Consider the following 13,060-nt stretch of genomic DNA (forward strand, 5'->3'; position numbering starts at 1 on the left):
ATCAATTCCTGGTACCCACATCCTTTTCCTCTGGGAAGGGCTGGTGGTGGGTGGGCAACATGGGAGCTAGCCAGCTGGGCTTGCAGATCAGGCAAGGGCTGCCATGGAAACAGCGAGGGGGAGAAGGGTAGTGGGTGCAGGGATCAGGACACCCAGAAGCCCTTGCTCTCAGGCTGGCCTGGGCCAGTGGGACCCACGGGGCAGTGATGGGAAGTGGAGCCCTTGCCGGGACGCTGGATGGTGCCTGGGAGAAATTGAGGCAGGCTGGACCAGTTGGGGTGGGGCCTCAGCCAGTCCCGCCCACAGCTCTTTGGAGGTTGGGGCCCCTGCCCAAGTGACTTCCAACATTTATTGGATGCCTACTGTGTGCCCTGGTCTTGGCTGGGTCCTGATGGGCTGGGGACTCAGGGAGGGCAGAGCCCACGCCCACCTTCTCAGGGTCCTGGCTGCCTGGGGGGCAGCAGGCACGGAGCAGGGGGACAAAGAGGCTGGATGTCACCAGGGGCTTAGTTCCTAGTCAGCCGGGCTGTGGTCTCCAACAGCCCAACTCCGGGACACCTGCTTTCTTCCGTGCCGTGGGCTGTTGGTGGCCGTCCTCCTGAGAGGGTCTTCCCGTTCAGGGAGCTCCGAGGCTGTGGCAGGCCGGCTGGGCGCGGGTCGGGCGTGTGGGTGCCGACCTGGGGAGCCCTGGGCCGGTGGACACCGTGTGGGCAGCAGAAAAGGGCTGCAACCTGGCGTGCGCCCGCGGTGCGCCTGGGGACCGCCCATCTGCTCGGTGCTCGGGCCACCCTCCCGGACCACACAGCCCCAGGGGCCCAGCGCAGTTTCCGGCGCCCCCTCCCGGGTCACCCTTGACAGCGTCCTGGCGCCGTCCACACCACGGCCTCTCCCCAACCGACACATTTGATCACGCCCACTCGCTCACGCTCTGCGTCACGCCTCGGGTCCGCCTAGACGCTTTTGGCCCCGCCTCCACGCTCAGGGTCCACTTCTACATCAGGCCCCGCCTCCATGCTCGAGGCTCCGCCCCCACGCTCGACCTCACCCGCTACGCTCTTCGCCCTTCCCTGCGCTCCGGTTCCGTCTAGCGCTCTCGGCCGGGCTGCCACTCTCTTGGCCCCGCCTCCACGCTCCGGCCCCGCCTCCACACTAGAGGCTCCGCCCACCACAGTGCTTCGCTCTGTCACCGCTCTCGGGGTTCGTCTGGTGTTCCCGGCCCCGCCCCACGCTCCTGGCCCCGCCCCACGCCCATGGCCCCTCCCCCACGCTCTTGGCACGCCCCCGCTCTCCAAGCCCCGCCTCACGCTCCGGGCCCCGCCCCCGCACTTCCGGACGGCGCCGGCGGGGGCGCTCCGGCCTGGGCTTCGGCGCTGTGAGCTTCGGCTCCCGGCTCGGGGAAGCGATCGCGGCCGCTGCCGCCGCCGCCGCCGCCGCCGCCGCCGCCGCCACCGCCGCCGCCACCGGACCGGCCGGAGTCGGGCCGGAGCCGCGTCCCCGCGGAGCAGGCCGGTGGGAGTGGGCGGCCGGCCTTGGCGGCGCCCCCGCGGCCTGCCCGCGCCCGCCTCCGGGCCGCCGCGCCGCCGCTGCGATGGGGGCCGCCCGGGGCCGCGCCCCCGCCCGGTCCCGCCCGCCGCGTCGCCGCTGAGCGCATGGGCCGCGCCGCGCCGCGCCGCTCTGGGAGCCGGTCCCGGGGCCCCGCCGCCGCCGCCGCCGCCGCCGCTCGGGTGAGTATTGCGGCCGGGCGCGCATTCCTGAGGGGCGCGGGCCTGTGCGGCGCCCATTGTAGGCCGCGTAGGCCGGGCCAGGCGCGGGACCCGGAAGAGGGGCTTGGAGGGTGTGCGGGCTCCGAGGCTGTGCGGGCTTGGAGCGTGTGAGGAAGGTGTGTGGGTCCACTCTTGGGAGGTCGGGTGTGTCTAGGAAGGGATGCTAGCAGGTGATGCAGAAGGCAAGGTCTGTTGACTCTGGAGCCTGTGGATGGGGAAGAGTGGGATTTGGTTCAGAAGGGGCAGCCACTTGCTGTAGGTGAGCTGAAGGGGGTGAGGAATACTCAGGATTGTGAGAAGGAATGGGGGGTCCTCCTGGAAGAGACCAGGGTCTGCAGCTGATGTGTTTGATTGGATGGTGCCGGTTGCAGTGCTGTGGTCTGTGGGCCTGGGGCACGTTCGGCCAGAGTGGGTGGGGTGCAGAGAGATCCTGGAGATAAGCAGGACAGTGGAGTGTCCCTTCCCCTCCCCCAGCAAAAAGTAGAAATGAGTGAGTGTGAAACCCAAGGAGGGCACTCTCTGAGGCAGAGGTGCCTGAATCTGGGTCTCTGCTGTGGTTTGGCTTGCTTGAGGGGCTTTACTCTTTCAGGTTGATGCCTCGCCCCCAAAACTCTCTCTTGGGTGTGTATCTTAGAATCTACCTTTGCCCTACATTTTGGAATTCAGTCGCTCGTGAAACCAGAGCTGTATAGTCAGGACAGTGAAACTTACAGCTCAGCCTCGAGGACAGAAGAGAAAAATACATTAGTCCTTTGGGGATTTTTCTCAGCCCATCTCTAAGATAATTAATAAAGAGTTATTGTGCATCTCAGCCCCTCCTTCTTGCTTGTACTTAACGTTCTCTGCTGCTTCAGGAAGAATCTCAGATGTACTTGGACCAGGCCCTGTTTTGGAGAACTTACACAGTCTAAACCTGACCTCCCAAGATAGCAGTATCTGGGTTTCAGTTTTAGGAACTTCTATTCAGGGACAAGGATGGGAAAGCATGCAAAATACAATGTTTCTGTTTGATTTTTCAGCAGGTATTGATGTTTCTTGGATTTCTAGTTTCAGAAAAGCTAAGTGGATTTTTTGGGTTACATTAGTCATTGAGGATTTAGGTGGTGGGGGAACAGATTACATGTAAAACAGTAGTCCCAACCCTTCAAGACTTTAATTAATGGACAGTTGGGAATATGTCAGAATCATGCTCTATTATTTCCACACTCCACATAAATCAAAAATTTTAAAGTTCTATCTGAGTAAAATAAATAAATACACACACACGTATAGCATTGAGCTGGCTGCCATGGTACCCAGAGGGTGCACCTAGGCAGTGACTGAAGGTGATTTTAAATGAGTTATCAGAGTTGTGGATTCCTTTTATGGAATCCCTTTACTGATGGTGGTTACAGGCTGTTGGCCAGATTCCGTGTTTGTGGGCGTTTGACTCTAACCTGAATTAATGTAACTGCTTTATCTGTGGTATGTATGTGTGTGCACACTGAATGCTTGCTGTACTTCTCCGTGGGAACCCAGATATTTTGGTAATTGGAGCACGTTTCAATAACAGCAGTAATTTGGAGAGATGTTCGTGTGCTTCCAGGGACACCAAAGGTCTTCTGTCATTTGACAGCCAAAAATATATGTGAAGTTTAAGAAATGTTTCTTCTGGGCTATGAAAAAATAATTTAAATGATTAGGGGGACGTGTTCACACAAATCAAAACTTAGGCTACCAAGACAGCACATTTTTATAATAAAGGGCTAGATCTTGAATTTGCTGCTATTTCAGCACCTGTGAAGAGCTGACATTTGGCGTCTATGACAAGTGTTGTTTTCCTTAATGTTAATGAATTAGGTGTTTATTGGTGCCCATTAGTTGCAAGACGTTGTGTTAGATGCTGTGGGCCCTGCAGAAAATGTTTAAATCAGGCTGCTACAAATCATTTACATGGAAGACATAAGCACTTTAAGAGATAAGTGACAGTGACTTGTCATTAGCCTCCTATTAGAACGCAGTGACTTGGTTTTTTCTCAAGGCTAGTGAACTAGAGTATCTCCATCTGTAAGGCTCAGAGCACCAGGTGCGGGTCCTCTTTCCTGAGATGGTGTCCCCGACAGGAGGACACTAGACATCCATGAACTGGTGTGGAGACATCAAAGGTGCTCATTCCGTGTTGATGGGACTCAAAAAAAGGACTTTGCAGTTGAAGTGGTCCACGAGCAGCAGAGTGTCACAGCCCGTGGGCCTTGACGAAGGAGCAGGCTGTTCCTGCCGAGGCTGAGATTGCAGCCTACACTGTAGTTTTCATACAAAGTCATTAGCTGCAGAACAATAATTGTGACCCATCCTCCATCTCTAGATGCTTCTAGCTGTTGGCAGCTGCTGGCAGGTGAACTGAAGTGTGTGCAGTGTGAGAATGCAGGTACCGGGGCAGATTACATGCAGGCCAGGACCCAGAGTGTGGAGAGGTGGCTGGGGAGATCCACGCCTTGTGTTTGTACCAGGTTTTAGGATTTCACTCTGCTCCCTCTGGCTTGTTCAGTGCTTTAGGCATTTGGACCTGTCATGCTTCTCTCCAGTCTCCTTCTAGGCAGACCACTTACATCCAGCAGGCCAGGTGGGGAGGTGTAGCCTGAGCTCGTGGGCTCAGTGACAGGGAGGACCAAAGACCATGGCAGAGTCCCGGTCCAGGACAGTCCTCCCTCATACAAGACAGGCATCTGACAGCAGAAACAAAACCCATAGTCACCTGACCTCTAAGAGGGTGGGTAATTTGTTTTTCATTTTATGGAGTTGAATCATGTGAGCTGTATGCTTCCTTGGCTAATTGTGTTTGGATTTCGTTTGTTCTATACCTTCTCTGCTCCTCAGAGTACTCAATTGTCATTTGCTATCAGAAGGACACTTTCCTTTTAAGCAAGGTTTTAAAGTCGAGAGCAGCTTTCTGATGAAGCGTTTTTAAGACTGTCCACGGGAATTCCCTGACGGTCCAGCGGTTAGGACTCCGTGCTTTCACTGCTGAGGGCCTAGGTTCAATCCCTGGTCAGGAAACTAAGATCCCGCAAAAAAAAAAAAGACTGTCCACATCATTGGCAGCGTGAGAAGGCCCCTGTGCCTGTGCATGTGAGTGATGTCCTTTGGTCACTCACTTGAAGATGCTGAAAACGACCCACGGTTAACTGCTCTTTTGGGCGTGTTGAGACTTAGAGGAACAAGTTGCTGTGTGTTCGCATATGTTGTGAGGCACAGTAAGTGTGAAGTAATGGGGCAGCAGGAAGCACAGTGGCTGTGGGCCTGGAGAGTGTGGAGTGGAGAGCAGACCGCCTGCCTTCTGGTGAGTGATGTGCCATATCTGAGTATCACAGCGACCCTGTTCTACTCAGATACACATCCTCGTCTTTCATGTGAGGTTTATACAGCTGGGAGGACCAGAAGCACCTCTCTTTCCTCCAGTCCTTCTGCCTTCCTGGAGCCTGAGGAGAGGGACTGGCCATGCAGCTCTGTAGCTGGGATGGGCTGCTAGTCTCTCTTTGTTCTCACAGAATGACACTTGAGGGTAGTGGCGCTCTCTGTGTTCTGGACATTCATTTCTTAGTGCCAGAGGCATTCCTGTAGTTGGAAAAGTTTCCAGAAATTGTTCTAATATAGTACAAACCTTTTTTGTGACAAAAGATTGACAATTTAAACTGAATTTCTGGCTTTGAGTTCGAGCGGGAGGGCATCATTGCGAGTCTTGTCTTGAGAAAACCTCTGTGGTCATGTTTCCATGGACCCACCTTTCCTAATCCTTGTCCTCTTAATGGTTTCAACAGGACAGATTGATTCACTTTGGAGCTGTAAGTACTGATGTATTAGGGTGCAGCGCTCATTGTTCATTGACGCACAGAGTCCCAAAATGAATATCCAAGAGCAGGGTTTCCCCTTGGACCTCGGAGCAAGTTTCACCGAAGATGCCCCCCGACCCCCAGTGCCTGGTGAGGAGGGTGAACTGGTGTCCACGGACCCCAGGCCCATCAGCCACAGCTTCTGCTCTGGGAAAGGTGCCGGGATTAAAGGTGAGACTTCAACAGCCACTCCGAGGCGCTCAGATCTGGACCTGGGGTACGAGCCTGAGGGCAGCGCTTCGCCCACCCCTCCGTACTTGAAGTGGGCCGAGTCGCTGCACTCCCTACTGGATGATCAAGACGGGATAAACCTGTTTAGAACTTTTCTGAAGCAGGAGGACTGTGCTGATCTCCTGGACTTCTGGTTTGCCTGCAGCGGCTTTAGGAAACTGGAGCCCTGTGACTCGAATGAGGAGAAGAGGCTGAAGCTGGCCAGAGCTATCTACCGCAAGTACATCCTCGATAACAATGGCATTGTGTCCAGGCAGACCAAGCCAGCCACCAAGAGCTTCATAAAGGACTGCATCATGAAGCAGCAGATTGATCCTGCCATGTTCGACCAGGCCCAGACGGAAATCCAGTCTACCATGGAGGAGAACACCTACCCCTCGTTCCTCAAGTCCGATATTTATTTGGAGTACACGAGGACAGGCTCAGAGAGCCCAAAGCTCTGCAGTGACCAGAGCTCCGGGTCGGGGACAGGGAAGGGAGTACCTGGATACCTACCCACTTTGAACGAAGATGAGGAATGGAAATGTGACCAAGACGTAGACGAAGACGATGGCAGAGACCCTGCTCCCCCCGGCAGGCTCACGCAGAAGCTGCTTCTGGAAACCGCCGCCCCGAGGGCCTCCTCAAGTAGACGGTACAGCGAAGGCAGAGAGTTCAGGTGAGTCCGACCCGAGGCCTCCGTTTCTGTGCTCACCTCCAAGACCTGGAGAACTAGCAGGGAAAGGTCTTGTCCTTCAGCCCCAAAGTGGGTGGACTCCTGGAGCTGGGGCAGATTGTGGTTTTACTCTTTACTCATGATGCCTTCACGTTTGTCATTAGATGTTTTTAATGTTTGTATTTTGAGGGCACTTTTATCAAGAACAGCCTAAAATATATGGCTTTGTAAGTCATTAGGAACGTTGAAATTCTTAGAAGTGATATGACATTTAAACCTTACCCTTTATTTTTATTTTTTTATTTTTTAATAAATTTACTTATTTATTTATTTATTTATGGCTGCGTTGGGTCTTCGTTGCTGCGCGCGGGCTTTCTCTAGTTGCGGCAAGCGGGGGGGCTACTCTTTGTTGCAGTACACTGGCTTCTCATTGCAGTGGGTTCTCTTGTTGCAGAGTACGGGCTCTAGGTGCGTGGGCTTCAGTAGTTGTGGCTCGCTGGCTCAGTAGTTGTGGCACACGGGCTTAGTTGCTCCGCAGCATGTGGGATCTTCCCGGACCAGGGATCGAACCTGTGTCCCCTCCATTGGCAGGCATACGCTCAACCACTGTGCCACCAGGGGAGTCCCTAAACCTTACCCTTTAGCAGTAAAATTTGTGTCCTCTTGTACAGAAGGTGGTTTACCTGGCAGACATAATCCTTTTGGCTGAATAAAGAGAAGAGTGGACATTTCAGTGCATCAGTACGCAGAGAATTCTGGATCATTGCATTTTGTAACTGTCTTATAAGGTTCTTCCTAGAGGTCGGGGGGTGGGGTGGTGGTGAGGAGGCTGATGTGCTTCAAGTTGTCCGAGCACTTTGGGAACTTCCAAAGTGGTTGTGGCTCCAGGATTGGACCTTTCTCCCGCCAAGAAAATGAGTTGTGCTGTTGTGTATTCAGTTCCCAGCATTCTGAAGTTGTGATCACAGTCTTTGCACGTGGGCACATATGCGGCTTTGGAGGCGTGGAGTGGTGCTATCGGGAAGTTGTTACCACTTTGGAAACCTGTTTCTTCGTTCTCTTTTCTGTGGTTGCTGGAAGTTTATTTGGTCTCAAGTTGGAGCCTGTTGCCGATTTTAGTGGGCACTTCGGTTCTCACTCATTTACCTGTAGCTGGTTCTGGATACTCCTGCCTGTGAAACTTTGAAAGCCTGGAATTCCTGTGGCCCTGCTGATTTAATCAAGAGTCTGCAAGCACATCCCCAAGTGCTGGGCCTCTCCCGTGGAGTTAGTAAAAGCGCAGATCACTTCTTCAGGCTTACTGTGGCAGAGAAATTGGTCACTTGCTGATAAAACACAGGATTAAACATTTTTAAGGTTTAAATGTCCTTTAAGTGATGTGATTGAAGATACACTGCTTAGGTAATTTTTGTGGGCCTTTTGCTCACACTGTCTTTAAACCTTATTGATTTAGCAATCTTTTTAGGGCAGAATATACTATAAAATTATCCTGATAGGTAAGGCTAGTAACTGACACAGCTTTTCAGACCTAACCTTTAAGTTGTCATATTTGATTAGAACAGTTTAAAAATGGGATTAAATTTGAGGCCTGGGCTGCAGGGAAAAACAAATTGAGCTCAATTCTGATTTCTAATTTTAGAAATTCCTGCGTGCCACCCCTCCCCCAACCAGCCAGTCTGCACACTTTTCAGTTCTCAGTCGGGGGTCGGTCATAGCAGCAACTTTGCTTTTTTTTTCTTTGGTTTGCTCTATTTGTAATAAATAACCTTTACTATCAAATTAATAGAATATGTTGCTGTAAGGACTCGTACATGTTCGTTTTTAACTTGCCTCTCGTGGAGCTGCTGGTGGCCGTGGGAGTCTGGCGCTCACGAGTCCTGCCTGTGCTCAGACCCCGTCCTTCTGGGGGCTGCCTTTGCGGTTGTGCGGGTGGACAGTCCCCTGTGTCAGGGTCATTGTTCATCAGCACTAGCAGGATATGGAGTCCAGCACATTCTACTTGCTCTGCAAGGGTGTGCAGTTAGGATGCATTAGTGTGAAAGTCACAGAAAAGCCAGCCCACCCCGGCTTAAACACTGAAGGGGATTGGTTGGCTCAGGTAAGTGAAAAGTCCAGAGGCAGGCCCAGCTTCAGATGTGGTTTGATTCGGACTCCAGCCATTTTTCTTTCAAAGACTTATTTCTTTTTTCGGAGAAGTTTTAGGTTACCAGCAAAATTAAGAGGAAGGTACAGAGGTTTCCCATATACCCCTCCCCCCACACATGCACAGCCTCCCCCACTATCACCATCCCCCACCAGGGTGGTCATTTGTTACAGCTGATGAGCCTACACTAATCACCTACAGTCCATAGCTTACATTAGGGTTCCCTCTCGGTGACTTGTATCTATCACTCTAAACAGGGTAGTTTCCTTTGTGCTCGGCGTGTTTAACCTCTCCAGCCCCCAACCCCTGGCAACCACCGATCTTTTTACTGTCTCCACAGTTTTGCCTTTTCCAGAATACCATGTAGCTGGAAGTATACAGTATGTAGCCTATTCATATTGGCTTCTTTCACTTAGTAATATGCTTTTAAGGTTTTTCAGTGTCTTTTCGTGGCTTGATAGCTCATTTCTTTTTAACACTGAATAATATTGCATTGTCTGGATAGACCACAGTTTACTTATCCATTCACCTGCTGAAGGACATCCTGATGGTTCCAGTTTTTGGCAGTTATGACTAAAGCTGCGGTAAACACCTGTGTGCAGGTTTTTGTGTGGACGTGAGTTTTCATTTCCTTTGGGTAAAATATCAAGGAGCACAATTGCTGGATTATATGCTGAGATTACGTTCGTTTTTGTAAGAAACTGTCCCGTTTCTGAATGCTTCTTTGCCTCTGCCTTCCTGCGGCCAGCTTCGCTCTCAGGTTGGCTCCCTTGTTTTGTAAACAGATGCTTCCCACTGAAGGAACGTTCTGCAGTTTGCCCTGAGTGGCTGGGGGTGCTGTGTGCCAGTGTGTCCTGCCCACTCCAGCATAATCACTGTGCAAGGGCTGAGGCTCTGCTCTTGGGCTTACACCAAATAGGGCCACCCCAGAAGAAAAGTGGGGTGCCCCATTCAGACAGCATCACCACTCTCCAGCAGGGGGAGTGGTCCTTCAGGGGAAGATTGGGGTCGGGGAAGGGAGGAGGAGAGTGGGTAGTGAAGAGGCAGCTAGTGAATGCCCGCTGCCAGGAGGAGGAGCCGGGTGGGAACCTCAGCTCAGGGGATGTGTTTCCTGCAGCAGCAGGTGCTTCTCTCAGCATTGATTCTGCGTGGAGGAGTGTGTCAGCCAGGAGGCTGCTCCCACTGTGCTCACTGGTGTCGTCCAGGCTCCCTGTTCCCTGGCGGGAGGCCTGAGCAACAGTCCTCATTTGCTTCACATGTGTGCACACGGCTGTTTTTCAGATCTTTTCAGATCGCTGACTTGAGAGATGGTAAATGAGCCTTTTATGTGGGTCTTTGTCAAAACTGAGAAAACAGGGATGCCCCTGGCTTTTTTCTGCATTTATCCTAGTCACCTGCGGTGACTAGGATAAAGAGCCCAGGGCTGAGGGGTCACAGAATAACTTGCTGCTCTTCTATTCTTTGTGTGGAAGACTTTCACAGTCTTTATTGCCCTTTTTCAGTGGAACTTTGAACATAACTTTGGTTGGTTCATACGCACCATTTAAATTTGGTGTCAATTGGCAGAGGGTCCTCTGAAGGTGTTTTGGCTGTTTATATACTTAATGCTTTGGCCTGGGGGACCAGGGTCTGTAAGACATTAGCAGGCTCAGAAGCTTGGCCTGGCCTGGCCTCCAGGGGCTGTGCTGGGCCTGGTTGGTCAGGCCTGAGTCAAGCCATCTTCAGCCCTTCAACCACCTGTGCTTAGCGATTGCTGCTGGTTTTCTTTTGTCTCTCTTTTTTTTAAAAAAAAATTTATTTCTTTCTTTTTGGCTGCATCAGGTCTTAGTTGCAGCACGCGGGAGTTTCGTTGCGGCTCGCGGGCTCTTTGTTGTGTCGCACGGGCTTCTCTCTAGTTGTGGCATGCAGGCTTAGTTGCCCCGCATAGCATGCAGGATCTTAGTTCCCCGACCAGGAATCGAACCCACGTCCCCTGCATTGGAAGGCGGAGTCTTAACCACTGGACCACCAGGGAAACCCCTCTCTCTCTTTTTTTAATTGAAGTACAGTTGGCTTACAATGTTGTCTTAATTTCTGCTGTACAGCAAAGTGACTCAGTTATACATATATATGCATTCTTTTTTTAAATAAATAAATTTATTTATTTATTTATGGCTGCGTTGGGTCTTCGTTGCTGTGCACAGGCTTTCTCTAGTTGCAGCGAGCGAGGGCTACTCTTTGTTGCGGTGCGTGGGCTTCTCATTGCTGTGGCTTGTCTTTGTTGCGGAGCACGGGCTCTAGGCGCGTGGGTTCAGTAGTTGTGGCTCGCGGGCTCTACAGCACAGGCTCACTAGTTGTGGCACACGTGCTTAGTTGCTCCATGGCACGTGGGATCTTCCTGGACCAGGGCTCGAATCTGTGTCCCCTGCCTTGGCAGGCAGATTCTTAACTACTGTGCCACCAGGGGAGTCCCAAAATATGCATTCTTTTTTATATTCTTTTCTATTATGTTTTTTTAAAGGCAACCCAATTTTTATTTTTATTTTTAAAAAATATATTTATTTATTTATTTTGGCTGCATTGGGTCTTCATTGCTGCGCACAGGCTTTCTCTAGTTGTGATGAGTGGGGGCTACTCTTTGTTGTGGTATGTGGGCTTCTCCTTGAGGTGGCTTCTCTTGTTGCGAACACAGGCTCTAGGAGCACGGGCTTAAATAGTTGTGGCTTGCGGGCTCCAGAGTGCAGGCTCAGTAGTTGTGGTGCACGGACTTAGTTGCTCTGTGGCATGTGGGATCTTCCCAGACCAGGGCTCGAACCCGTGTCCCCTGCGTTGGCAGGTGGATTCTTAACCACTGTGCCACCAGGGGATTCCTATTTTTTATCATTTAAAATATTTATTTGTTTATTTATTTGGCTGCACTGGGTCTTAGTTGCAGAATGTGGGCTCTTGGTTGTGGCATGTTTAGTTGCAGCATGCAGGCTCTTAGTTGTGGCATGCATGTGGGATCTAGTTCCCTACCAGGGATAGAACCTGGGCCCCCTGTATTGGGTGCGTGGCATCTTACCAACTGGACCACCAGGGAAGCCTCTCCATTATGGTTTATCTCAGGATATTGAATACAATTCCCTATGCTGTTCAGTAGGACCTTGTCTGTATCGCTGCTGTTTTTTTAAAAAAAATATTTATTTATTTAATTTATTTTTGGCTGCATCGGGTCTTAGTTGAGGCATGCAGGATCTTTTGTTGTGGTGTGTGGGCTATCATTGTGGGTCGTGGGCCTTCTCTCTAGTTGTGGCGTGTGGATTTTCTCTTCTCTAGCTGTGGCGCGCAGACTCCAGGGCGCATGAGCTCTGTAGTTTGTTTGCGGCACACGGGCTCTCTCGTAGAGGAGCGTGAGCTCAGTAGTTGTAGCGCGTGGGCTTAGTTGCCCCGTGGTGTGTGGGATCTTAGCTCCCTGACCAGGGATCAAACCCACGTCCCCTGCATTAGAAGGCAATTCTTTTTTTAAAAAAGATTTATTTATTCATTTTATATATATATTTTTTATTGCTGTATTGGGTCTTTGTTGCTGCACACGGGCTTTCTTTAGTTGCAGCGAGCGGGGGCTACTCTTCGTTGCAGTGTGTGGGCTTCACATCGCGGTGGCTTCTCGTTGCAGAGCATGGGCTCTAGGCGCACGGGCTTCAGTAGTTGTGGCTCGCGGGCTCTAGAGCGCAGGCTCAGTAGTTGTGGCGCACGGGCTTAGTTGCTCCGCGACATGTGGGATCTTCCTGGAGCAGGTCTCGAACCCATGTCCCCTGCATTGGCAGGCGGATTCTTAACCACTGTGCCACCAGGGAAGTCCTAGAAGACAATTCTTTACCACTGGACCACCAGGGAAGTCCCTCACTGCTGGTTTTAATGTCTAACAGCAGCAGATGCTTTCCATTTCTCTTCACTACCTCCCTCACTGAGAAGTTCCCTGAGGACAGGGTCCAGCTGATATTTCCTTATGGCTTCCTGGTGGGCCAGCCAGTGAGGCACTCTTGGTCAGGGCTGGTCATCGCGGCCGTGGCCGGAGAGTGGAGCACAGATGGTGTTTGTAGCAGGAATAACTCAGCGACTTGTGGGTCCTTTGAAGGGTGGGTGACTAACCCTTCCTCTCCAGACTGAGGAACTACCTGACTTGTTTGTTGCCTTATCAACTGTATTTCTGGTAAATGGCTTAAAGGAAATGTAAAAAGAGGAAGCACCCAAATGTGTATAGGTTCATGTGGAAGGTGGAAAAGTGAGATTGATCTGGGGTTTCTGGTTGGCATTCCAGTGCAGCGGGTGGGGTTGGGGCGGTGACTCTGGCACTTGGCTGCCAAGGGGCTCCAGTCCAAAGGGTGGCGGTGGCCCTGGTGGTGGGGGTCTCAGGACACTGGTCCCGTTAATAGTG

The 13,060-nt window shown here is 51.7% G+C and overlaps 1 protein-coding gene across 10 annotated transcripts in view; it reads left to right on the forward strand.

Annotated features, from left to right (window-relative positions):
* Window positions 1–13,060, forward strand: part of AXIN1 (axin 1) — a 64,583-nt gene that overhangs the window by 9,612 nt on the left and 41,911 nt on the right. For 7 of the 10 annotated variants that reach the window (XM_067707238.1, XM_067707237.1, XM_067707239.1 and 4 more), the window contains one exon: window positions 5,561–6,521. In XM_067707238.1, coding sequence (XP_067563339.1) covers window positions 5,644–6,521 — 878 coding nt within the window. In that variant the 5' untranslated portion in view covers window positions 5,561–5,643. Of the gene's footprint in view, window positions 1–1,584; window positions 1,725–5,558; window positions 6,522–13,060 lie in introns of those variants that run through there. The other 3 variants (XM_067707240.1, XM_067707241.1, XM_067707246.1) reach the window with 3 other exon arrangements.

The sequence above is a fragment of the Pseudorca crassidens genome, chromosome 15, assembly GCF_039906515.1.
Source record: "Pseudorca crassidens isolate mPseCra1 chromosome 15, mPseCra1.hap1, whole genome shotgun sequence".
NCBI lineage: Eukaryota > Metazoa > Chordata > Mammalia > Artiodactyla > Delphinidae > Pseudorca > Pseudorca crassidens.